Raw genomic sequence first — 26,359 nt, forward strand, 5'->3', positions numbered from 1 at the left:
TCCCTCCCTCCCTCCCCTCCAGAGCCAGCCCTGCCTCCCTCCCTCCCTCCCCAAGGCAACCCCACCCGGGGTCCTCCACCATTGTGCTCCATGCTTAGGTGCCCTCCGCGCCTGAAGGCGGCGAAAGGGCCGGCAGAGCAGCCTCATTGCGGTCGGCGCAGCGTGGCTCCCTTCCCGTTCACGCAGGCGTTTTACGTAGACAGCCCCTGCCTGCGAGGCCCCTGCCTGCGCTCCTCCCGCCCCTCTCCCTCCCTCCCTCTCTCTCTGTGCAGCAGCAGCAGCAGCAGAGGCAGCGAGCGACGGGGCCGGAGTGGGAAGAGGCGGCCATTCGCCCTCGGCGAGAAGAAGAGCGCACTCTCCCAGCCGAGTCCCTTGTCTTTCTCCCCGTGCTCCCTCCTCCCCTCGGTCCCTCTCTCTCGGGGGGCATTCATTCAGCCACGCGGGCGCCCGCCTCACACGGTGAGGGAGGGAGGGAGGGAGGGGGAAGAGAGCGCCTTCTCGGGAGAGGAAGAAGGAGAGCCTCTTCTGAGGGGACCCTGCTTGCAGAGGGAGGGGGAGGGGAGGGGGAGGGGAGGGGGACAGGGAGCCGGGAGCCAATCACGTGGCGAGCTTTGAGCGCGCTCTCTCTCTCTCTCTCCCCGTTCTCTTGTGCGCGTGCGCGAGAATGAAAGAGGAAGACTGGCGCTTGCTCTCGCTCCCTTCCTTTCTTTTCCCTTCCTTAGCTGGGAGCGCGCGCGCGCCCCCTCGTCAGGTGCGGCCCGGGTCACGCGCTCAAGGGGAGGGGAGGGGAGGGCCAGCGTGGGAAATAGAGCGCTTTTGTGCGGGGTAAAAGGAACCTTGGGAGAGGAGGCGTTTCCGCCCTCGCTCGCTCGCTTTTGTGTCCCCTCCGGCGTCCCGTCCGCTTTCGCTTCCTCGCTCTTTCTCGCGCGCCCTCTTGCTTTTCCCCTCCTCCTTTCCGCCATTCCGCCCCTTTCGAGACCCGTAACGCGCTCCCTTCTCTCTCTCTCTATCCTCTCTCCGCAGAGAAAGCGATGCCTTCGGCCACTTCCACCAGCGCCATGGCTGCCGCCACTACCACCACCAGCAGCGGCGGCGGCGGCAAAGCGGCCAGCGAAGCAGCAGCAGCAGCAGCGCCAGCGATACCAGCAGCGCCCTCTGCCCCTGTCCCGGGCGGCAGCACGAGCTCGGTGCAGACGGAGGCGATGAAGCAGATCCTGGGCGTCATCGACAAGAAGCTGCGCAACCTGGAGAAGAAGAAGGTGAGCGGCAGCAGCAGAGGGCCACCCTCCGCCGCCCTGCAGTCGGCTGGCCCTTTGTTTCCCGGCGCGGCCGCCGCCTCCTCCTCCTCCTCCCTTTGTTCTTGCAGCTCCGAAGGGGCGCCTTCGCCCGTCAGGCCCCAGGAGCCCTCACTGCCCCCCAAAAGGAATATCTATCTGTCTGTATAGTACACTCTCTCTCTCTCTCTCTCCCCCTGGTTCCCTTAATCCCCCCGTAAAGAATAGAACAGGGCTCCATGGCTGCCCCCTCCCTCCCTCTGTCCGCCGCCCCACTCGGAAGGAACCGGCTGGGACACAACATGGCGGCAGCGGCAGTGGCAGGGAGGCTTCCCAGGGAGAGGAGTCGCTGCTGCTGCTGCTGCTGCTGCTGCTGCTGCAGAAAGGCTCCTCTGCGCCCTGCTGCCTCCTCTCCTCCTGAGCCTCCTGCCCTTCCTCTTGCCCTCATCTCCGTTGCCACCCTGGTTCCATAGGTGACTCTGAAGGCCCAACCCTGGCCCAAAACACCCACTGCAGGAACATCCAGGGGCAGCCAACCAAAGTGCTCAGTACTCTCGTCCCTCCATATTTGTGGCTTTGATTAATCATGGATTTGATCATTTGCGGGTTTGATTAATGTGTTCTCTCTAGGGATATCTAGGTCCTCCTAGATTGCAACTCTATGGTCGACTTTAACTAAAAGTTGCACCGAAAGACCCAGGGATTCCTGGAGGGAAGGCTCCTCCAGGGCAGTTCCATGGTCAGTGCCTGTTGGACGTTGCCCACAGAGTTGCCCTGGAGGACCTAGAGATTCCCAGAGAGATGTCCTCTCAGGTAAAAACATGGCGTTTTGGTTATTTGCGCTTTTCCCCATATCCATGGGGTCTTGTGCCCCTAAGCCTAGCGAATATGGAGGGACAAGTCTATACTTGCTGCAAGCTTTCAAAGCTCCATGGGCTTCTTTGTCAGGCAAGATGTTACAAACCAGTCAGGAGGAAAAAAACAGTTCTATTGCCTGTTGTTTCAGTCCTTAGTAAAGATGGTAAAGGAAGATATCTTTTGCAAGCAGGCTCCTCCTCCTTTAAATTTCCTGCACTTTGAAAAGCACCCTATTGCCGCATGGCCAGAAAGTGGAGGAGCCTGCTTGCAAAAGATATCCTCCCCATCATAACCTCTTTACGGCAGAAATAATCCCACTTGAGACCGCTTAAACTGCCCTGGCTCAATGCAAGGGGATTCTGGGAACTGCCGTTCTGTAAGACATTGACCTTTCTCTGTTAGAGAGCTCTGGTGCCACGATAAACTACAATTCCCAAGATTCCCTAGCACTGAGCCTGGACACTTAAAGCAGTGTCAAAGGCGGGTTATAGACCGCCGCTTTGAGGCGGTCTGCCGCCGCCGCCGTTTGCTCCGTAAGGGAGCCGCCGCAGCCACACCGCGCGGCTCCCTTGCGGAGCAAAAAAGAAGCTCCAAAATGGAGCTTCGTTAAGCAGCGCCTCTATGACGTCGCGAGGCGCCAGGGGCGGACTCGCAACGTCATAGACGCTACGACACGTGCGGACGCACAGCGTCCGATACGTAAACATGGCAGCCCCCATGTGGAAGGGAACCTTCCTAACCCGCCCCTTCCTAACCCTAGTACGTATTCATTACGTACTAAATGGCGGTCTGTAACCCGCCAAAGTTTATTTTTTCTGCAGTGTGTTTTGGACTTTTGATACTGGTGGCCCCCAGTGAAAGAATATATTAAATTAGGTACACATTAGGCATCCTGGCGTAAGTGAAATAGTACCAGGTTGGGCAGCAAGGAGCTCAGGCTATGGGGCGAGTGGGGAGAAGAAAAAGAGATACCTCAAAAGACAGTGGCTACATCACAAATAATATTCCTGAAGGTTTGGTGTTTGGTTTTTGTCATCATTTGCAAAATTGTAGCCTTAAGGTTCTGTGTGTGAATCTGGAAGCCAGTGAGACTTGCAGCCTGGTCATAAGCATACATAGCAACAAAGTTCACAACATTAAGGCAGTTTGTGACTGTTTCATAATTGTTGCCTCTTGGCTGCTATAGTTATCAAGATCACCTGTCATTGCTCAAAGATCTCAGCTCTCTTTCTCCTCTTTCTCTTTTCAGCAAAACTAGGATGAAAATATACGAATAAAATTTGAGAATTTGGATCTCAGTTACAACTACCTCAGGACAATTTTGATTCAGTGGAAGAGTCCCAATAATCGAACGAGAAAGCATTACAGGTTGAGTCTCCCTTATCTGGAATGCCAAAATTCAAACTATTTCAAAACCCAGAACTTTTTTCATGGGTGCCTGATGCAGTGAACCCTTTGTTTCTGATAGTTTGATATATACAAGCTATGTTTCATGCACAGAAATATTTAATTTTTAAAATAAAATCACCTTCAGGCTACATGTATAAGAAACATAAATGAATTTTGTGTTTCACTTGGGTCCCATCTTCAAGATACCTCACTATGTACATACATGCAAATCCAAAAAAGTCCAAAATGAATTAAAAAATCAAACCTGAACCCAAGCATTTTGGGTAAGGGAAACTCAGCCTGTAGTCTTCATCCGTTTTTCCCGCAGACTACTATGCATTCCCACTCTCTAATGGGTATTTGGGGCACTTCTCAGAACAGTGATGAATAGTACTGGGGGATGAAGTAGGAAGAGGAAATTGAGAAGGGACCCCTTTTTCTCCTTTCAGAAATATTCTCAGTGGAGCTCTGTTCAGAAAAGGCAACCAGCAACAGAAATGTTGATCCAACAAATCTAACTTGGCATAAAATATGCAGTCATAATTCTGAAAGTTGTTTTAACTTACTGCATGCATTGTAGCTTGTGCAGAGTGTCAGTTTTAAAATGTCAGGGAGATTGAAAAGCTAGTTGTGATGGATGTGATAAAAATTCCAGTAGAAACATATCAGTTCTAAAGCCTTTTTAGCTCTCTGCATTGCGGTATAGATGTTGTAAGAACACATGTTCTAAATAAATTGCTTAAAATGAAGGAAGCAAATATATAGCCTACTTCTGTGTATGCCTACTGAGTAGTACGTTTCATTTATGCTTACCTGGTTTTAGGTAAGTGAGTGTGTGGAGGTGTACCATTAAGGTAAATGTCAGATGCAGATGTCATGCTAGACTGCAAGTGCTACAGATACATATATTTCATCCGTACTGGCATGAACTTTTATGCTTTGGAGCTTATGGACTGACTTTAGGAAACAAATACCTACATGTCAGGACCTTTTCCAAATAAATATTAATATTAATGTCTCCATTCATGGTCCAAGCTAAATTCTTTTGGAGAGTTCATTCACTGATGCAGTTTTAGCCTGAATTTATAGTTAGACTAGTTTGTGGTATAATATGGTGTAACTGCTGCTTTGCCATGAATTTCAGTATATGTTTTAACATATTTGAGGCCTTGATCTGTTATCTTTGAAGCCATTTGATAGATGGTCGTGTTAATTTCTGTGCTTATACAAGTCTTAAGATGTTAAAGGTTGAAGTATTCTAGTTAACATGTGATATCATAACTATTGAAGATGTTTCCAAAAGTACCATTGAATTTTAAAGAATGATAACAAGTAATTGATTTCCATCTTAGTCTCTTCACCAATATATTTAATATAAAACCTGCACAAAACTTGTAAGTGCTGTAGTCTGTATTGTGGAAAACTTAGTTCCAGATGGAATAACAACAAGGTGGCTCAGATATAACATGACACGTTTGTTCAGCATTAAAAGAACTAGACTACTGTCTGTCTGGGTTCACACATGTCCTTCACAGCCCTCGGGGACTCAGAAACTTTTGCTTCTGTGTTTGATCAGTCATGGCAGGCTGGGGTTACACCCAGAATTGACTGTAATTCTTGTTTCGGAAACAAGTTAACTTGAAGCTATGGTCCAAGACACACTGCAGAAATAATCTAGTTTCAGACTCTGGCTCAATGCTAAGGAATTCTGTGAACTGCAGTTTTGTGAGACATTCAGCCTTCTCTGTCAGAGCTCTGGTGCCACAATACACTACAGTTCCCAGGATTCCTTAGCACTGAGCCAAGGCATTTAAAACGGCCTGAAACTGGATTATTTCTGCAGTGTGTTTTGGACCTCAATTTTACAGAGTGGCTTGTTTTCATTTCTCCTGTCCTGAATTTGGTAAGGATAGGTGGAAGCATGTATAAGGAGGCCATGTTCATTTTTGCAGTGGCTTACCTGTGTTTGAACAAAATGCTGATATGGGACATTTTTTGAATGTGGAGTTTAACATCAAAAAAATCTTCATGGATATTTCTATCCCTTGAATAGGAATGAGTCACTTCTGAATGTATGGGAGAAATTTTTGTTTTCCCCTAGACCTTTGCGTACTGTACCCAGACCCCTTGAAATTGTTCCTGAATGACAATCTATTATGATTCCAGAAGTCTCTGGGGGCTGCAGTTTGCTTTTTAGATATAATTTTGCTCTCCAGGCCTGTTCTTCATGAAAAAAGGTATTTGTGTTGAAAGAGGAGGTGTCTGTGTGGTGATTTTTCTGGCCTAAAAAAAGCCCAGAGAAGATAGAATTGCATTTAAATAACAAATTGCTTCCCCCTAGAAGTTTCAGGGGTGGGACGGGGGCTATAGGGGCAAGTAAGCCATGAACTACACCTACCATGCCTACCCCTACTTTAGAGAAAGTTTTGCATATTTTTAAAATGTAGTGGAATGGAAGTTCAGATCATTTGAATGGCTTAAAAACTGTTCATAAATATTATTTGCTTAAATGGCAGGGTAGCATAATTGTTTGAGAGTGTAGTGTAGTGGTTTGAGTCTTGGACTATAACTCTGGAGACCAGGGTTCAAATCCCAGCTTGGTTATGTAAATTCACTGGATGACTCTGGGCAAGTCACACCCTCTCAGCCTCAGAGGATGGTAATGGCAATGGCAAAACCTCCTCTGAACAAAACTTAGCAAAACAAAAAACAAAAAAAAGCCCACACGCTATGATAGGTTCACCTTAGAGTCACCTTGAGTCAGAAATGACTTGAAGGCACACAAAGTCAACAGTAGTGTAGATATTATTGCTAACTGACATCAAGTTGACTTTGGGGCAACCCTATGAATAAGAGACCTCCAAGTAAACCTGTCACCAGCAGCTCTGTTCAGGTCTTACAGACTTGGGTCCATGCCTCCGTTGATTGAATGTTGTTGTTTTTTGCCCTTCAAGTCATTTTTGATTTATGGCGACCTTAAGGTGACCCTATTATAGGGTTTTCTTGGCATTTTCTTCAGAGGGAGTTTGCCATTGTAATCTTCTCAGGCTGAGAGGGTGTGATATGGCCAAGCGGGTTTTTATGGTTGAGCAAGAAATCAAATCCTGATCTCCAGAATAATATTGCAACACTCAAAACTCCTGCATCACGCTGGTTCTCAGCCATCTGTATTGTGGTCTTCCTCTTTTCCTCCTATCTTCTACCTTCCCAAGCATTATTGTTTTTTCTACAGAGTAATGTCTTCTCTTGATATGTCCAAAGTACAGCTGTTTCCATTTAGTAATCTTAGCTTCTAGGGAGATCTCTGTGTTCATTTGCTCTAGAACCCAATTAATTGTCTTTTTGGCTGTCCACAATACCAGTAGAACTCATCTCCAGAACCACATTTCAGATGGATTGCTTTTCTTCCTATCTGTTTTCTTCATTCTCAAGCTTTCACAACCATACATAGAAATGGAAAATATAATGGCATGGACAATCGTAGCTTTAGTATTCAATTATATACCTTTATACTTCATGGTTTTGTGTCATTCTTTCATAGCTGCCCTTCGAAGTCCTACCCATCTTCTGATTTCTTGTCTGCTGTCTCTGTTCTAATTAACTACTCAGATAAAAGTATAGAAAATCTTGAAATATTTCACTGTCATCACCATCATCTACTTTAAAGTTACGTAAATCATCTGTGGTCATTATTTTGCTTCCTTAACATTCAGCTTTAATAATATTTATTAATAATAATATTTATTTGTATCCCACCTCTCCCTGTATTGGAGCAGGGCAAGTAACAACGAACAACAAACCTGCATTTGTACTTTCTTCCTTTACTTTCTTCAGTAATCATTCCAAGTTATTAATATTTTCTACCTATCTTAAATTGTTGACGTTACCCCATCTAATTTTCATGTCTCCTTCCTTGGAGTCTAATCCTGTATTACAAATCAGCATTGACGTTACTCGGATGGGGTGATAAAATGTAGAATTGCCTTGACCCTCTTGCCAATTGGAAACCATTCTGTTTCTCTGTTCTGTCCTGCCAGTAGGCTCTTGCCTTGAGTACAGGTTGCACATCAGTATAATCAAATATTGTATCATACCCATTCCTATCAGAGCAATCCATAATTTTTCATGATCTATACAATCAAAGGCTTTGCTATAATCTATAAAGCACAGGCTGATTTTCTTCTAATTTTTTTAGTGTACTCTGGTATTCAACATACATTTGCAGTATGATTTCCAGTGCCTCTTTCTTTTCTGAATCCAGCTTGGGGATCTAGCATTTCCCAATTCATATACAGTGGTCCCTTCGTATACGTAGGGGATCCGTTGTGGACTCTCCTGCGTATGTGAAAAAACGTGGGACCTTGGGTGCCACTGATTGTAATAGTGGTGTGTTCATGCACGCCATTTTGTCCCCCAAAGGTTGCCATGTGTGTGAGCTCAAGTCCACACATGGCAAGCCCATGGATGGTGCAGGGAAACTGTACAGTACTACCCCAATATTCAGGGATTTGGTATCCACAGTATCACTTATCCATGTCTGTAAGAAATGCATTTTCTCTAGGTATTTCTAGCTCCTCCAGTGGTATGCTTGGGCCAGACATTGCTTGTCTCATTGGAAAAAAAATAGAATTCCCTATTAGCTACCATTTCAGGTATCCATGGGGGCTCTTGGAATGGAACCCCGATAAATACAGGGGTTGTACTGCATGATAAAAGCCATTGTTGTAGAATTTTGGTTCTCCTTCTCTTTGGCTGCAGATAATGTCATTTCATTCTACCCTGACAATGTTCCTGGCTTCAGCCCCGAGTTCTTCCGGCTCCCAGTCAATTTAATTAAACAGTTAATAGTGCAAAATATTTTCATATTATCTTTAAATTCTGTAGGGATGTTCTTCAAGTTGTGTTTTGACACAGTCGTTGTTCCTTAGCTTTACTATTAATTTTTGTTTTGCAGAGATAATGGAGTTTCTCCATCTTATGCTTCCAGTGATGTAGTTATTTGATTACTCTTCTGGCTGTCAGGTGATGTCCATGTGTACTGGCACCTCTTTGGTTGCTTGAAGAATTTGTTTGTAATGAACAAACTGTTGGCCTCACAAAATTCAATCAGTTTCCTTCATTTTTTGATCTTAGTCCGGATTTTCTTACAATCTTTGATTCTGTTCTGTCTCCAGCTTGTGAATTTCTGTTTCCTATGATTATCAAGAAGTCCTGTTCTAGTATGTGATAAGTTTCTTCCTGGTCTCCAGCACAGAATGTTTCAATTTTTTCTTCTGCATCTGTAGTTGGAACGTGTACTTGAATTATGGTTATGTTGATGGGTTTTCCCTGAAGTCTTACTGATATTATTTAGTTAAAGTTTGTATTTAGTTAAAGTTTGTATTATATCCTTTGAATGTTTTGTTACATGTTTTCTCACGATAAATGCCACCCCTTTTGTTCTTAGATTTTTATTTCTTGAATAAAACACTAATTATTTGCCACAAAATGTCTCATTCATGTCCACTTCAGCTCATTCGCCCCAAGTATTGGAATGCCTATACAGTGGGCCCTTGGTATCTACTGGGGTTTGGTTTCATGACACTCATGGAAACCAAAATCCATGGACGTTCAAATCCCATTACATACAATGACATAGTAAAATGATGTCTCTTACATAAAATCATAAAATCAAGATTTACTTTTTGGAATGTAAAAAAATGTTTTTCTAAGCTGTAGATACAGCAGGCCTGCTGTCAGACCCCTCTGAAGAAACTTGCTAAAAAAAACCATTATAAGTTTGCCTTAGGGTTGCCATAAGTCAGAAATGACTTAAAGGCAAAACACACACACATATTCTGTAGGTTTCATTTCTTGATTTACTATGTCTGGCTTCCCCTGATTACTGCTTCTAAAGAATACTTTATTACGGTCAAAGACCAGCATAAAAGAAACAAAACAACAACAACCCAATAGGATGTATTGTGCACTTCGGACTTTGCTTTCATTTCTGAGAACATCAGCAGCTGAATGTCCTTTCAACATGAGTCCAGTTGCATCAGTAGCCACAGTGCTCCTTATAGTTGTCCTCTGCTGCACCCTAGTAACTCGCTGAGTGCCATCCAACCTGGGAATTTGATCTTCTGGTCCTATTTCTTGTTTCATTTTGAATTATCTCATGGGTTTTTGTGGTAAAACATTCAAAATAATTTATTGTGCTTCCTTCTGTGAAATACTATTAAGTGTTTGCTATGGTGGTGCTGCCATTGTTTCTGTCAGCTCCTCTGCCAGTGCCACCACTATTGCTACTGCTGCCCCGTAGCTGTTTGGCCGACCTGGGAGACCTGCTAGCAGGGCTACTGCTATTAGCATAGCCTCTTGACTCACAGATGTATGCAATCCCACCACTGCAGAAAGGTGGTGCCATTGGTGGGATAGCATAGATATTATGCTCCATTCTTTTTATCTAAGTAATTTATTGCATTAACAATTTATTTGCACTACTAGTTCTGATTCTAAGGATACAATGTGTTGCTGATGGTTTGCAAGTGCTCATGGATAAAGGGAAATTTGAATTATACTTAAGTCTTTTATTTTCCTTAATTTATCTGCCTAATGAATAGTGCAAGGTTTGCATGTTGTCACAGAACTTCTTGGAGTAAATCAGAAGTGTTATTACTGTCACTTATGTAGGTCTTTTGAATTTGTCCATTGTATAAGAAATGGTATACAAGTTGAATCTCTGTCTGAAATGCTCGTGACCAGAAGTGTTTTGGATTTTGGGGTGGGGTGTGTGTGTTTGTTTTTGTTTTTATTATGGAATCCCTCCTTTCTTGCGGACTTGAGGTCTGCAGTCTTGAATCGTCATGGAGGGGCGATCTGTTGTTTTCAACAGGCACATGCTTCACTTAAGCCAATGGGGCTTGAATATAGGCAAGTCTCCATTTGTGTGTGTGTGTGTCCGGAATGGATCCCCTGTAAAAACAGAGGGTCGCCTGTACTTGCATATACAGTGCACCCATGTTATACGTGGGTGTGACTTACGCAGTTTTCAGCATACACTGAAAGCCACGCCGGAAGAAGGCTTGGCCCGCCCATGAAGGGTAATGATGCGTGTGCTGTGCTGTGGGCACAAGCCCTATTCTTTCCAATGGGGCTTGAGCATATGTGGAATTTCCCTTACATGGGGGTATCCAGAACGGCTCCCCTGCTTAAGGGAAGGGCCCGCTGTACTTAATGAGAGATCTTGGAAATAGGACTCAAGTCTAAATACAAAATTAATTTGTGTTTACTTATACTTATAGCCTGAAAGTAATTTTATACCTAATATTTTAAATAATTTTGTTTAACAAATTTTGTGTACATTGAATCATCGACGGGAAAAGACGTCACTAACTCATCTTCTCATGTATAAAGTTTTGAATTTTGGAGTATTTTGGAAATCTAGATAAGGGAGGCTCAAGCTGTATATCTTAATGGTTATTAGATATGGTCTCACAATATAATGATGCAGCTAGGACTACTCACAGATTAAAAAAAATGAAACATAGTTTTTCAAAATATATCCCAGGAGGAGACAGACAGGCATTCTACAGGGTGTTAATAAATTTGCACAAAGCAAACAGAATAAATTCAACATTACAATGAAATCGTCATCATGGTATATCTGCAAAAATGGAAATTAACAAATAGAAAAACAATAACAGTCATTACTGGCATTGGACTTGGTATAACTCAAAGCAAACATGGTATCCAGGCTCAGATATAGTTCAAAGAGGGTGGACATCTTTTTGCCAGACTAGATGCTTTTCACTTGGCTTCTGTAGAAGCTATGAGTAGCAAAGTTTTTTGTAGGTTTTTTGGTCTAAGCGGACGTGTTCTGAGAGACCTTATTCCTGACCTTTCGCCAGCTTCTGTGGCTGGGATCTTCAGAGAATGCTAACATGAGTGAGTGGGGTATAGAGGAGGTTAAGAGGAAGCAATTTGCATGTTAATCTGTGTGTTGATCTGTTGTTGAATGGCAAGGCCTCAGGGCGGTAGGATATGTGAGGAGGATTTGTTTCTTTTTAATTAGTGATTCATTGTCTTCTGGGAAAGGCCCATTTGTATGTGCTGAGTCTTGATTTTGATGTTTTTCAGGACTGGTAGACATACACTAGGGCTAAACACACTGGCAAAATACTCTGGCTTCCTGGCAGCTTGGGAACATGGTGTTGTCACGCGCCAACTCCGCCCCAAGGCAACGTCATGTCCTATGCCTGACCATGTGGTGCACAGTGTTTTGGTAGCATTACGTTTAAACACTGCCAAAACGTGGAAGAACCATTGCCGCGGTGGCAAGAGCACCTTTTTCGTGGCACAAAAAGGTGCGGCTTTCTTCCGCTTCTTTTTGCAGTGGGGAAATGCTGGACCGGGGCTGCGATGTGTGGTGGCCATAGTCCCGATCCAGCACTCAAAGGGGTGGCCAGAAACTGCTCCTTCAGGGCAGTCTGTTTTGCCCCTTTGTTTACTTTCAGGGTTTCTTCTTTCCTGTTGAAGTTGTCCAGGTGTTTGTGGATTTCAGTGGCTTCCCTGTGCATTCTGACCTGATAGTTGTTGGTCCATAATTTCAGTGTTTTTAAATAGCATTTTATGCCTAGGCTGATTTATAACACTTTCTGCTACTGCTGATTTTTCTGGCTGGCTTAGTCTGCAGTGTCTCCCATGTTCCTTGATTCACGTTTGAACACTCTGTTTGGTAGTCCCTATATAGACTTGTCTGCAGCTGCACAGTATGAGGTAGGCTCCTGTGCCCATGAGAGGGTCTCTCCTCTCCTTTGCTGATCGCAGCATTTGCTGGATTTTCTTGGTTGGTCTGTCGATCATTTGGAGGTTGTGTTTCTTCATAAGTTTCCCTATTGTGTCTGTGATTCCATTGACGTATGGTAAAGGGTCACACAGTATATATACCCCACTCCTTCTATGCCAGCATTCTCTGAAGATGCCAGCTCCAGATGCTGACGAAATGTCAGAAATAAACTTCCAGAACACGGCCACATAGCCTGAAAAACCCGCAAAAAACTATGGATGTCGGCCGTGAAAGCCTTCAACTTCACATATGAGTGGCAAATATCGGAAGAGGGACAATGGCAATTTCTTCCCTTGGCTTTCAGGTATTTTAGTGTTTGGATCTTAAAGGGAAGAAAAATGATTGGCTGAAATTTCTAGTAGGTAGGGGTGTGTGTGTGTGTGGGTGGGTGTGTGTATGGTGCTCTTGTTAATTTTTGTTCTGAAGCTCAAAACACCATATTCGAATCCAAAAATGTACAGTTAGCATATGATTTATTTGCTTCCTCTTGGTTCCCCCGTGTGTGTATGTGTGTGTGTGTGCGCGCACACACACACATACATAGATATAGATGAATTTTTCTGTATGCAAGGTGGGAATTAAGAGTGCTTAATTTGAAGAACTATTTAGCTTCGGGACCCTCCCAGTAATAATACCTACAGCAATTTCATTTGGGTTATGTCTTATTTTAGAATAGAAATGGTCTTGATTGCCTTGTGGGGTTACATCTTTCAAGTAAAGGCAGAAGAAATGTGGTGGTCTTGGTTCTCCTCCATCTTTCAGCAGTTTGTGGTACCATTGACCATGTGGCCCTTTTTCATAGGGTATCTGGGTTTAAGAGTTGGGAGGCAATGGTTCTTCTCTGAATTATATGGTTATTTTTAGAGGTTGAGGGACCCATGTCTATTTGATGGGGCACCTCTGCTCCATATAATTTAGAGCTTGTATTATCCCTTCAACACATATATGAAATAAGTTGTAGATTATACTCAGCTGTGTTTCCTGTTCATCAAATATAGGTGAAGCAAGTGGATGTCTTGAACACTTAGATTTAATTGGGGGTTGGGCGAGATACAGTAAACTGAAACTAAATGGAGGTGCTGCTGGTAGTTTCTAACTACTTTACAACAAAAACAAGGTTGAATGGTGCATAACCTTCACTGGCTGGTGCCACAGTCCTTTGGAAGGAGTAGGTTCTTTCTGAAGAGTTCAGGTTTACACCATCTCTGTTATTTGAGGCCAAGTAGGCCTAGTGACTCAGAGTGCCTTCTATTGGCTGATACACTTGTTCTGACATTATGTAGGCAGAGATAGATTGGCTGCAGTTGCACACAGGCTAGTAATCCCCAGCCTGCAATATTGCAATGCTTATGTGGGGGTACTTTTCAAGACAATAATAATTAAAAAAAAAACTGAAGTTAGTGTTGATTTAATGCATCACCACATCTACTTCTAAGCCTCATTTAGAATATTGGTGCTTACCTTTAAAGTCTTCAATGATTAAAGGGCAATTTTTTGTGTGATTTCAAAACAAATGCATTTCTTCAGTGTAACAGTCATTGTTTAAAGAAACCTATACTGAAGTTTCAGTCTTTAAAAAAGTAGCATTTTATTACTTCTGTCATTTTAAACCGTTTAATCAAACCCTTATTTAGTGCATTGTATGCTATGAATTTATAATGGGGTTATTTTTTTAATACAATCAGGAAAATTGCAGAAGTTGGTTAGGGGAAATCAAGGAAACAGAAAATAAATGTAAACAAATAATTCTAGCTATCTTAACTGCAATTAAAAATAAAATTTAAACATGTATTGATTTCATGAAAGAACATTTTAACAATTCAGGTTGTATGTAGCATCTTCACAGTGATGGTGTAGCTTTTTTAAAAATGAGCATTTGTATGCTTCTTTTAAGGTTACCACACAGCACTGCCTCACGGCATATAAAAGCACTCCTCTCCTTTTGCCTTTAGATATATGTTAAAATAATATAAATGTCATTCTCCAGTTGCACCAAGTATTCTAATAGCTAATAAATTTTACTTTTATACCAAGTCCTTTATATAGTTTCAATTTCTGCTCAGTGTGAAATGGCCTTGTATGCTCTGCAAAGTATGTAACACCATCTTCAGGTGTCATTAAACTTACTCAAAATATGTATGTATTGTGAATTTTTTTTTTTTTTACAGGGCAAACTTGATGATTATCAAGATCGAATGAACAAAGGAGAACGCCTTAACCAAGATCAATTGGTAAATATTTCAGCTGCCAAATGTTGTGAATTTTATTTGAACATGGATTAGGCCTTGTTCTCTTATTCTGCCTAGTTGCTGTAGTATCATGTGAGTAATGGAGACCTTAATAGCCATGCTTCTCCATCATTATCAAATGAGGTGCATTGCAAATAGATGTAGGGACAGCTTGTTTTTATTTGAGCTGCTGCTAAAAAAGAGAGAAAGTTATTATATGCAAATAACTAGTGCAATGAAATGGATTCAGGAAGGTGACCAATTGTCACGGATCTTATCCTCCATCCGTCGTTCTCTCTCCCCCCCCCCCCCCATTGGTTGTGGATTGTAAGAGTATGAATGTCTAAATACAATGTGGAGTGTTTTTCCTGTAATTGTTGCATTGCTGTTAAATATGTATATTAGCTGAATTTGTGGTGAAATTGAGATATTACATGTCAGGTGAATGCAGTGCTTGTGTGGATGATGCTTGCCACTAGTCACAAACTACCAGGCGTGCGGAGGGGGCATTAAAGAATCATAGAATCATAGAGTTGGAAGAGACCGCAAGGGCCATCCAGTCTAACCCCCTGCCATGCAGGAAATCCAAATCAAAGCATCCCCGACAGATGGCCATCCAGCCTCTGTTTGAAGACCTCCAGGGAAGGAGACTCCACTACACTCCGAGGAAGAGTGTTCCACTGTTGAACAGTCCTTACTGTCAGGAAGTTCCTCCTAATGTTGAGGTGGAATCTCTTTTCCTTCAGCTTGCATCCATTGTTCCTGGCCCAGTTCTCTGGAGCAGCAGAAAACAAGCTTGCTCCCTCCTCAGTATGACTTCCTTTCAAATATTTAAACAGGGCTATCATATCACCTCTTAACCTTCTTTTCTCCAGGCTAAACATCCCCAGCTCCCTGAGTCGTTCTCATAGGGCATGGTTTCCAGACCTTTCACCATTTTAGTCGCCCTCCTTTGGACATGCTCCAGTTTGTCAACGTCCTTTTTAAATTGTGGTGCCCAGAACTGGACCCAATATTCCAGGTGGGGCCTGACCAAAGCAGAATACAGTGGCACTATTACTTCTCTTGATCTAGACACTATACTTTTATAGATGCAGCCTAAAATTGCATTGGCCTTTTTAGCTGCCGCATCGCATTGTTCACTCATGTTCAACTTGTGGTCCGCTTGGACTCCCAGATCCCTTTCACATGTAGATTCATTCAGCCAGGTGTCCCCCATCCTATATCTGTGCATTTTATTTTTCTGCCCTAAGTGCAGTACCTTACATTTCTCCGTGTTGAATTTCATTTTGTTAGCTTTGGCTCAGCTTTTTAGTCTATTCAGGTCATTTTGAATGTTGATCCTGTCCTCTGAAGTATTAGCTATTCCTCCTAATTTGGTGTCATCTGCAAATTTGATAAGTATGCTCCCAATCCTGTCATCCAGGTCATTGATAAAGATGTTGAATAACACTGGGTCCAGGACAGAGTCCTGTGGGACCCCACTGGTCACTTCTCTCCAAGATGAAGAGGAACCATTATTGAGCACCTTTTGGGTTCGGCCGGTCAACCAATTACAAATCCATGTAACGATTACCTTGTCTAGCCTACCTTTTACAAGCTTGTTTGCAAGAATGTCATGGGAAACTTTGTCAAAGGCCTTACTGAAATCAAGATACACTACATCCACAGCATTCCTCTCATCTACCAAGCTCGTAATTTTATCAAAGAAAGAGATTAGATTTGCCTGGCATGACTTGTTTCTCTGAAAGCCATGTTGACTTTTTGTGATTATGGCATTGCCTTCTAGATGTTCACAGATCCTCTGTTTAATGATCTGCTCTAGAATCTTTCCTGGTATTTATGTCAGACTAACTGGACGATAATTGTTGAGATCCTCTTTTTTCCCCTTTTTGAAGATGGGAACAACGTTTGCCCTCCTCCAGTCTGCTGGGATTTCTCCTGTTTTCCAGGAGTTTTCAAATATGATTGCCAATGGCTCCGATATTACATTTGCCAGTTCTTTTAATACCCTTGGATGTAGTTCATCTGGTCTTGGAGACTTAAATTCATTTAGATTAACAAGGTATTCCTCTACTATGTCTTTACTTATTCTGTACTGAAATTCCCCTAATCTGTCCTCAGCTATTGGCTAAAGAGTTGTGCTATTGGCTAAAACCAAGCATCCAGTAGATGTATTTCTTTAAGGATAAAAGTGATGGAAAACCTGTAGATTCCAAGTTTGCATACATTTAAAATAACACAGTTAATTTTCTTCTCTTCCCACAGGATGCTGTGTCCAAATACCAAGAAGTCAGTAATAACCTTGAATTTGCTAAGGAATTACAGAGAAGTTTCATGGCTCTGAGTCAGGATGTAAGTTTCTTTTTAAAGAATTTAATGCAGATGAGCTATGAGCAAATTAAACCTTCTGTCCCACAGTAAAGATAAAAATGTTTCTTGAGGCATAAGTATGGTTTCATAAATCAACTAAAATTTGATTTTAGCACTTTTTCTTTGAATGCTTTAGGCGTGGACGCCACAAACAACATGTATCTGCTGGGACAAGCCTATTCTGTGTGTGATGACAGGCTGATTAAAGTGAACTCAAAGGTTTAAAAAAGAATTGTATGAATGGATGGCTTTTGTCATGTTCCCATGGCATGGCTCTGCTTATCTCTGCAGATACTATTTCTCTCTTGAGTTCATGTTTAAACTGTTAGTCAAGGTTTGTGAATATTCACTAAATATCTATTCTTTACAATTGTTTAATAGTAAATGTTGTGGATAGTCTGCAATCTCGGGCTTCTTTGATTGTACTAGAATAAGATAATGTTTCAGCTCAGATCATTTTCATTGCATACTACCCAGGCTTGAGGTTATTGGAATGCAGTTTTCTAGTTTTCGGTCATATATGTCCAATGTTTCTCCATTTTTACACCCCTCAAATTAGTACAGAATACAATTTCCACAATTCTTTTAGAAGTGAACATTTTACAGCAGTGAATGACATTTGATTGTTAAAGCAGTGAATGAAGTTAGTTGTTGACACTTCATGGAGCATTGAATAACAGCCTAAAAAGAACTTGGATACCAGTAATTGTTTGCTTTGGACAAATGCATCCTGCAACTAGTTTTTTTAATTTGCATAGCCGTAGAAAAATAGAGGAATTAGCACCCTTGTTTGATACTGCAAAAGATCGCAAATGTCTTCTGGGGGCTAAGCAGATGGGCCAGGCAAGCAAGGCTCGGCCCGTGCTTTCCTAGCCTGGGTGCTAAACCAGATAGGTCCTTGAGCTGACACAGTTTGCACATCTGCCCTTCCCCACAGACCCAGTATTTCCACACATCCCTTAACTTAGTCTCTTATTATCGTTAATGAATATACTCCCATTGCCACATCTGTTGCTAGGCACTGGCCTATTTCAACGTTGAACATGGCAATGGGTCTGTTTACTAGCGGCAATGGGGAAATTAGATAAGGGGCACATAGGGCCATATACTGTATATACTCATGTATAAGTCTAGAAATTTAGGTTAAAAAGTTGACCCAAAAATCCTGAGTCAACTTATCCACAGGTCAATGTAAGTACTGTATCTTAACTCTTATTAAAAAGAAGGAAACATCCCTTGGTGAAAGGGAAGAGTATAATGTGTCTTGGAAGCACTGATCCCCTCTACTCTCATCCATCCAGCCTTAAGAGTGAGCACAAAGAGCTATGACTGCTGGAATTTTGTAAGTTTTTGACAGTGTTTTTCTTTTATTCATCTTTTAGATCCTTTGCTAAATGTCCCTGAGTTATATCAAAATCCATAATTTTGGCCCCAAAACTTGCCCTCAACTTATACATGAGGTTGACTTATACATGAGGTCGACTTATAGTCGAGTATATATGGCAATAAGCCAGGGTTTGCCATTAAGTTGCTTGGAAGCTCCACAGCAAACCAGGGGTCAGTTTGACTCATATTAAGCCCACAGGATCATACCAGATGCACTGCATATGTGTCTGGCCTGCCAACATCCAGCTCATTCTTGGCCCTGGGGTATTGGTCTGCATTGTCCAAACAGGATGCTCTGAGACCGGCGGGAACATGGGCTTTTTGGCCCTTGCAGACAGCCCCATGGTTGGAAATGGCATGCTAAAACACTGACTTGTCATTTTTTACATCAATCAAGCATCAGAATATAGTGGGCCATTGGTATCTGCTGGGGTTTGGTTTCATGGTTTCCTTGTGGATACTAAAATTTATGGATGCTCCAGTCCCGTTAAATACAGTAGCATAGTAAAATTGTGTCCCTTATATAAAATTGCAGAAACAAAATTTGCTTTTGGAGTTTACAGTATATCAATTTGGAATATTTTCAAGCCATGAATGCTTGAATCTGTGGATAAAAGATCTGTGGATACCGAGGGCAGACTGTATCTAGAATCTTTTCATTTACCATTTTATATAACATACGTAAAACATGAAAGGAGGATGAGAACATTGTGCATCTCGCTTTCCAATACCTATAGTTGTTGTTGTATGCCTTCAAGTTGTTTCCAACTTATGGCCACCCTAAGGCTTGGCCAGATTTGTTCAGAGGAGGTTGGTTGGCTTCCTCTGATGCTGAGGGCATGTGATATGCCCATGGGTTTCATGGCCGAGCTGGGAATCGAATTGTGGTCTCTAGAATCATAGTCTAGCACTCAAACTACTATGCTACACTGGCTCTTGTTTAATATATAAATTAATGCAAGTAACCATTCCAATTGGCCACAATTAGATTCCTAAACTCCCCCTCCCTTTTTTTTTTAACTAGATTCAAAAAACCATAAAGAAAACAGCTCGACGGGAGCAACTAATGAGAGAAGAAGCTGAACAAAAACGCTTAAAAACAGTACTTGAGTTGCAGTATATTTTGGACAAGTTGGGTGATGATGAAGTGCGCAATGACCTAAAACAAGGAACAAATGGAGTACCGGTATTAACAGAAGGAGAACTTACAACATTAGATGAGTTTTACAAACTGGTTGAACCTGAACGGGACATGAACGTGAGGTACTGCAATAGATTAAACTGCCAAAATAATTCTGATGAGGTTACTGAAGCAATCCAATTAGTTTTTTTGCAATGTATGAGTTTTGAGATACATTATGTTTCTGTTATTTGTTGAAGGTTGAATGAACAGTATGAACAGGCGTCAATCCATCTGTGGGACTTATTGGAAGGGAAGGAAAAAACTATATGTGGAACAACCTGTAAGTATGCATGTTTTTCTTAAAAATAAACTGCAGTACTAAATTCTTAGACCTGGGGTTCCCAAACGTTTTGACTCACGGAGCCCTTTTCAGAATCAGTTTCTATGGCAGAGCCCCTAAGAAGCCTACCCCATGTCTTACAAGTTAATGATGTTTAGGAATAGTGTTACAAGGGCAGGAAGACGAGATAGATTTTTATTTCTTTCATTTTCCTGGCGTGGCCGTGGAGCACTTGGGAAGTGCACACAGAACCCTAAGGGCTCCACAGAGCACAAGTTGGGAACCACTGTCTCATACTATTCAGGTTTAATGTTTTATATGCCATTTATTGTGCATATATTGTGGCTGTGTAGTAGCTGACTAGAGGCAGCCTTGCTCAGTGCTTAATGGCAGCTGCTGTAGTTTCTGCCTATTCAACAGTATTGTGTGACTGATGGTGCTTAGTGGCACTGCTTTCCAGAAATTGGGTTAGCAAAAGGGCTTTTCAAAACAGAGTTTCATTTCATGTTGAAAAGTAATAGAATTTTCATATGCTTTCCAGTAAAGTGGAGCAGTTATAGAAAGGTATGGGGATATCTCACAGAAAATATACTGTGTATACTTAGATGGTGGAATATCATTGGTTAAACTGATTTTATTGTAAGCTTCCCAGAGATCTTAAGAGACAGGATGGAATAAAAATATTAAATACATGTACTCTTATAGTATGATTGTACATAGGTTGTATGTAATTGGTGCATTCATATTTGTATCTTAATATAAATCTTGGTCTTTCTGAAGAATGCAATTTTGAAAGTAAAATTGTTTTTAAATGGTTGTTGTAATAGCTAAAGGAAGACATTGTAGTAGCATAATACAAATGGCAATAAGAGAATCAAGATGTAAACCAAAAATAAAATATTGGTAATATTTCCTAAGTAATTTATCTATCAAATAAAGGGTGTTTTTTTTTTTTTTTACTGGAATGGTGAAACCTTTTGCCTAAACTCCTGTTGCTAGTCTCAGCTACAGATGGAAAGGCCTGGAAAAAAACTTTGCAAACATTAATATGAGCTGTTTTTCTTTAGAATTATGAATAACATGTTTAAGACAAGATATTCATATATTTACTCCAGAAGGCTCTGAATATGTTATACACACGGGCAGGGATACCTCATTGTGTCAATACATAGATGTCATTTCGATAAACTATAATTAACTTCAGACTATGTGTATAAAGTGTATATAAAATACAAATGAATTTTATGTTTAGATATGGGTCCCATCTCCAAGATACCTCATATATATGCAAGTATTCCAAAAGCCCCAAAAATCTGAAATCCAAAACACTTCTAATCCTAATCCTTTTGTATAAGGGAGACTCAACCTATACCTGTGTTGGCAAACACGTGGCATGTGAGGGCATCTCTGGGTATGCAAGGGTGCCCCGCGCTGCCATTTTATTTTTATTTTAAATATAATTTATTTATTTATTTACAAATTTGCCGCCATTTTAGAGGACATCTGGGAAGGCCATTTTGGGCCCCACACATACCGCAGGGCTGGTGGCCCGCATGCATGCCTGGCTCACCAGGCCCATAGCAGCCACTGGGAGTCCCCTGCCTGGAGGAGGTTTTCTGCGGCGGCCAGCTCACCCTGTTATTGCTGTCCCAGGCCGGGAGGATGGCCGAGGCGCTAGAGGCCCATGGCGCCGCAGCCCTCCTGGCCTCTCTCCAGCCTGAGAACGAGCCCTTGAAGGAGGAGGAAAGGAAGAGGAGAGCCCGGTGACCAGCTGCCCCAGACCCTTTCTCCTCTCCCCCTGTCACCTGAGGGGACCATCTGTCCTTCAAGGTGTGTGTGCCTTCATGTCATTTCCAACTTATGGTGATCCTAAGGGGAACCTATCATGGGATTTTCTTGGCAAATTTTTTTAGAGGGGGGTTGTGACTTACTGTGACTTGCCCAAGGTTACTCAGTGGGTTTCCATGACAGAGTGGGGCTTGGCTCTCTAGTCTCCAGGGTTGTAGCTCAGTACTCCTATCACCCGCCTAGTTGAACTCCCTCCTCAGTTGCTTCCTTAAGCTCCTCAATTCCCATTGCTTGGGGAAGGAGATGACATCTCTTGAAGCCACACGCCAGCTGCTCTCTTCCCTTGTTGTTGTGTACCTTCAAGTTGTTTAAAACCAAGGCGACCTTATCCTGGGGTTTTCCTGGCGAGTTTCTTCAGAGGTGGATTTACCATGACCAGTTTGCCTCCCGCGGTTCTGCTGCCCTCTCTTGCTTGGTTCTCCTCCTCCTCCTCTCCTTTTTCTCCTTCTTTCTTTCTTCTCCTCCTCCTCTCCTTCCTCCTCCCCTCTGGGGTGGGTGGGTACTGAAGCGTGGAGGGCTTTCTGGGGCCTGCCTTGTCTGAGAGGAGCTTCCAACTGCCGGGGAAATAAAGTGGGCACTATCAGTCCTGGTGAATGTGCTGCCTTGGGGAAGCTTCCATGGACTAAAGGGGCCCTGATGTTCTCCCCCCACTTTGCTCTAAGGTGGCTTCATCCAACAGGACCTCCGAGGAGGCTGGGTGAGAGCCATCGGCCTGTGAGGGAGTTGACCGGCCTGCGAGGGCGTTGACCAGGCAGGCCCAGCTCCATCAGGGCTAGCCTGGAAGAAGAGACTCCTCCCTCCATAACTGTCATCTGCCAGCCTATGAGGGAGTTGACCAGGCAGGCTTAGCTCCATCAGGGCTAGCCTGGAAGAAGAGACTCCTCCCTCCATAACTGTCATCTGCCAGCCTATGAGGGAGTTGTCCAGGCAGGCTTAGCTCCATCAGGGCTAGCCTGGAAGAAGGGACTCCTCCTTACATAACTGTCATCTTCTGGCCTGTGAGGGAGTTGACCGGGCAGGCCCAGCTCCATCAGGGCTAGCCTGAAGAAGAAGAGCCCTCCCTCCAGTCCATCTGCCTTGGTCCAGGCCTCAGAGGGAGTGAAGAACTGCTGGACCTGATCCCTTCCCCCCCTCACCATTCCCTTCTCCTTTTGTGTCATGTCTTTTTAGATTGTAAGCCTGAGGGCAGGGAACCGTCTATTATCCCCTCTGTTGTAAGCCGCCCAGATTCCCAGTGATTGGGCGGCTTATAAATAAATCCTATTATTATTATTATTATTATTATTATTATTATTATTATTATTATCCCTCTCGGAGCAACTCTTCCCAAGGGTCAGAAAGGTCCTGTGTTGTGGGCGTACAAGTCTTTTTATCAGGTGGTTTTGACGGCAAGCTTGCCTTCCTCTGAGGCTGAGAGAGTGTGACTTGAGTGTGTGTGTGCCTTCAAGTCGCTTCCAACATGTGGAAACCCTAAGGGGAACCTATCACAGGGTTATCTTGGTTATCTTCCTCTGAGGATGAGAGAGTGTGACCAGTGGGTTTCCATGGCTGAGTTGGTATTCAAACCCTGGTCTCCAGGGCTCACTGTATTACATTTGTAGTTGTAGTTGTGTGCCTTGTCTGCTCTTTAAATGTTTCTTGTTGCTGTTGTTCTTTTGTGTGCCTGCAAGTCGCCCACCTGCCTGCCGGCAAGAGCCAGGAAGGAGACAGAAGGAAGAAGCTATGGCCATGGGCAGACAGTGTGTGTGAGAGTGAGTGCCTGGAGTTTTCTGGGCAAATTTTATCAGGGGATTGTTTGCTATTGCCAGTTTGAGTTTGCATTGTGTATGTGTGTGTGAGAGAGAGACAAAGCAAGAGAGAGAGTGCTTTCCAAGTTTTTACTTGCAACTGTAAGATGAAAGTATCATGGGGTTTCTTGGCAAGTTTCATCAGAGAGGGTTTGCTATTGCTAGCCTGAGGCTGAGAGAGTGTGCATTTTGTTTGTGTGTGTGTGAGAGAGAGAGCCTTCCAAGTTTTTACTTGCTACCCTAAGGTGAAAGTATCATTGGGTTTCCTTGGCAAGTTTTATCAGAGGAGGGTTTGCTATGACCAGTCTGAGTTTGAGAGAGTGTGCATTTTGTGTGTGTGTGTGTGTGTGTGAGAGAGAGAGAGACAGACAGACAGACAGACAGACAGACAGACACAGAGAGAGAGAGACAGAGAGAGAGAGCCTTCCAAATTTTTACTTGCAATCCTAAGGTGAAATTATCATGGGGTTTTCTTGGCAAGTTTCATCAGGGAGGGAGGTTACTATTGCTTGCCTGAGGCTGAGAGAGTGTGCCTTGGGTTTTTCCCTGGAAGCCTCACCCCTGGGAGGGGGAAGACTTGCCCTTGGCATGCAGTGCCACCTGGTGAGGGAATGCCACTGAGTTTGGACACTCGGTCTCAAAAATGTTGCCATCACTGACGCAGTGGTTAAATGCCTGTACTGCAGCCATTCACTCAAAACCACAAGGTTGCGAGTTCAAGACCAGCAAAAGGGCCCAAGCTCGACTCAGGCTTGCATCCTTCCGAGGTTGCTAAAATGAGTACCCAGACTGTTGGGGGCAAATTAGTTTACTTGCTAATTAGCTTACTTGCTGTTCACCGCTATGATCTTTGGAATAGCGGTATATAAATAAAACAAATTATTTATTATTATTATTATTATTATTATTATTATTATATTCAAAATATGTTAATCTTATGCCAAGCAAATTGTACATCTGTATCGTTATGGGAGCCAGCGTATATAGTAGTTTGACCATTGGACTACAACTCTTGTGTGTTGAGGGTTGGACTATGACAAAACATTGCTTTATTGTTATAAAGCAAGTTCCTTCCATATTGCTTTATTACATACATCAGATATATTGTTATGATGCTAATCCAGTCACTTCTCCATCAATGGGCACTACTTCCAGCTCTCTGAGAAGTGTAGATTGCCTGAATCAAACTGCTATTTACATTTTTTACAGTATCAGTGTGGGATTTCTCCAGAGTGTTGTGGGAAATTTAAATAATAGGCAGCCAACTGCCTCATGCAAGAAATGTAACAGCACAGAGCTGTTGTCCTGTGGGGTTTTCAAGAATAATTGGATGCTAATATAGACCTAGAGCAATGATGTGTTTCTCTTTTGAAAACTGAAATTCAATAGAAAATGTATTGAGAATACAAAGATGTTGTGAAGTTCTGCTCTTGCATGCTGGCTATGGGTAGGGTTTTACTATTGGAGAAGTATAGACAAGGAAAATCCTAACAAGTTGAATTGTTTGAAACGGTTTACAACTTGTCTAGTTATATCTAGTGAGGCGAGAACTGAGATGGCCATGTTTGCTGATGGGTAAGATATGTTGGGTAAGATAGCAGTATTGAAAATGAGCGTATTACCTAAACTTTTTTTTCCCAGACTGTACCTGTACTTAAAATGATAAAATACTCAAGGACTGGTAAAAACAATTATCAGAATTTATTTGGGTGGGCAAGAGACGTAGAATCAAACAGAAGTATATGCAAGACACAATCGACAGAGGTACCAAACCTGACATTGTACTTTGAAGCCAGTACCTGTATATGGTTAAAAGATTGGCTGAAGCTAGAAAACAGAAAATTGCTAAATTTAGAGAGCTCTGAACTTAAATTTGGATTCCACCCTTTTTTATTTTATGACAAGATTCAAGCAAATAAGAGCTTTGGAAATCACTATGTAAGATCGGTAATATTTAAAATATGGAGAAAATGTAAAAGAAGACTACATCCATAAATTTCATTGTGGGCATCCCCTCAGGAAGCACTTTTCCAGTATGACCCCTTTAGAAAAGACAGATGGATGAAATATCAGGATATATTGGAAAAGGACAATGGAAAATTAAAACTTAAAACATTAGAACAGTTAAGAGCTGAAGGAAAAGAATGCGGATGGTTTTATATCATCAACTAAGAGCAAGATATAATATTGACATGAAAGCAATAGGAATAGCAGATAAAAAAACTGATCTAGAGGAGGAGACTATCTGGAATGATAAACCAGCACAGCTATCTAGGATTTGTAAAAAAAAAAAAACTTCTAGAAATCTTTACAGAGGAAGAGGTGATTAAAGAGAATATGATGGCTTGGGCAAGAAATTGTGGACATGAGATTGAACTCAGCCAATGGGAAAAGTGAAATAGAATAAAATTCTAACTAAGTCAAGAAATTAGCGAAAACTGTTACAAAATTATATCTAGATGGCACTTATCACCAGATAGAATAGCCAAAATATGCAGTACGAGACGAGACAAATGTTAGAAATGTGAGAAGGTAAAGGGAACTTACTTTCATCTTTGGTGGGAATGGACAAAAGCAGAAAAACAGAGATATTGTTATTATGTATGCTTGATGAAAAGTGAAAAAATATGGAAGAATTTTATTTTATATTCTTACGGCAGCCAAATTAGTTTATGCAAAGTACTGGAAAATTAAAAAAAAGAGATAGAAATAGATGAATGGTTGATAAAGCTTATGGATCTAATGGAAATGGACTTACTCTCAAGTGAAATGGAAGATAAGAGAGAAAACAGATCAGTAGAGTGGAAAAAAGTATGTGGTTATTTAAAAAGGAAATGGGGTAATATATTATACATAAAAAAAGATGGAGATTTAATTAACAATAGAAGGTCTTGAGCCATCCCTAAGTAAAGACTGGAGAGGGATA

General features: G+C 42.3%; 1 protein-coding gene across 6 annotated transcripts in view; it reads left to right on the plus strand.

Moving 5' to 3' along the window:
• Positions 1–277: 277 nt before the first annotated feature.
• LOC149314577 (caprin-1-like) overlaps positions 278–26,359 on the plus strand; it is a 44,749-nt gene continuing 18,667 nt past the window's right edge. For 5 of the 6 annotated variants that reach the window (XM_089521411.1, XM_089521416.1, XM_089521415.1 and 2 more), the window contains exons 1-6: positions 278–459; positions 1,024–1,259; positions 14,517–14,579; positions 16,845–16,931; positions 19,360–19,598; positions 19,716–19,798. In XM_089521411.1, coding sequence (XP_089377537.1) covers positions 1,032–1,259; positions 14,517–14,579; positions 16,845–16,931; positions 19,360–19,598; positions 19,716–19,798 — 700 coding nt within the window. In that variant the 5' untranslated portion in view covers positions 278–459; positions 1,024–1,031. Of the gene's footprint in view, positions 460–687; positions 752–1,023; positions 1,260–14,516; positions 14,580–16,844; positions 16,932–19,359; positions 19,599–19,715; positions 19,799–26,359 lie in introns of those variants that run through there. The other variant, XM_089521412.1, reaches the window with a different exon arrangement.

This window comes from Sceloporus occidentalis, unplaced genomic scaffold (genome assembly GCF_023333645.1).
Source record: "Sceloporus occidentalis isolate IW3139 unplaced genomic scaffold, rSceOcc1.0.p SCAF_4, whole genome shotgun sequence".
Classification (NCBI taxonomy): Eukaryota; Metazoa; Chordata; class Lepidosauria; order Squamata; family Phrynosomatidae; genus Sceloporus; species Sceloporus occidentalis.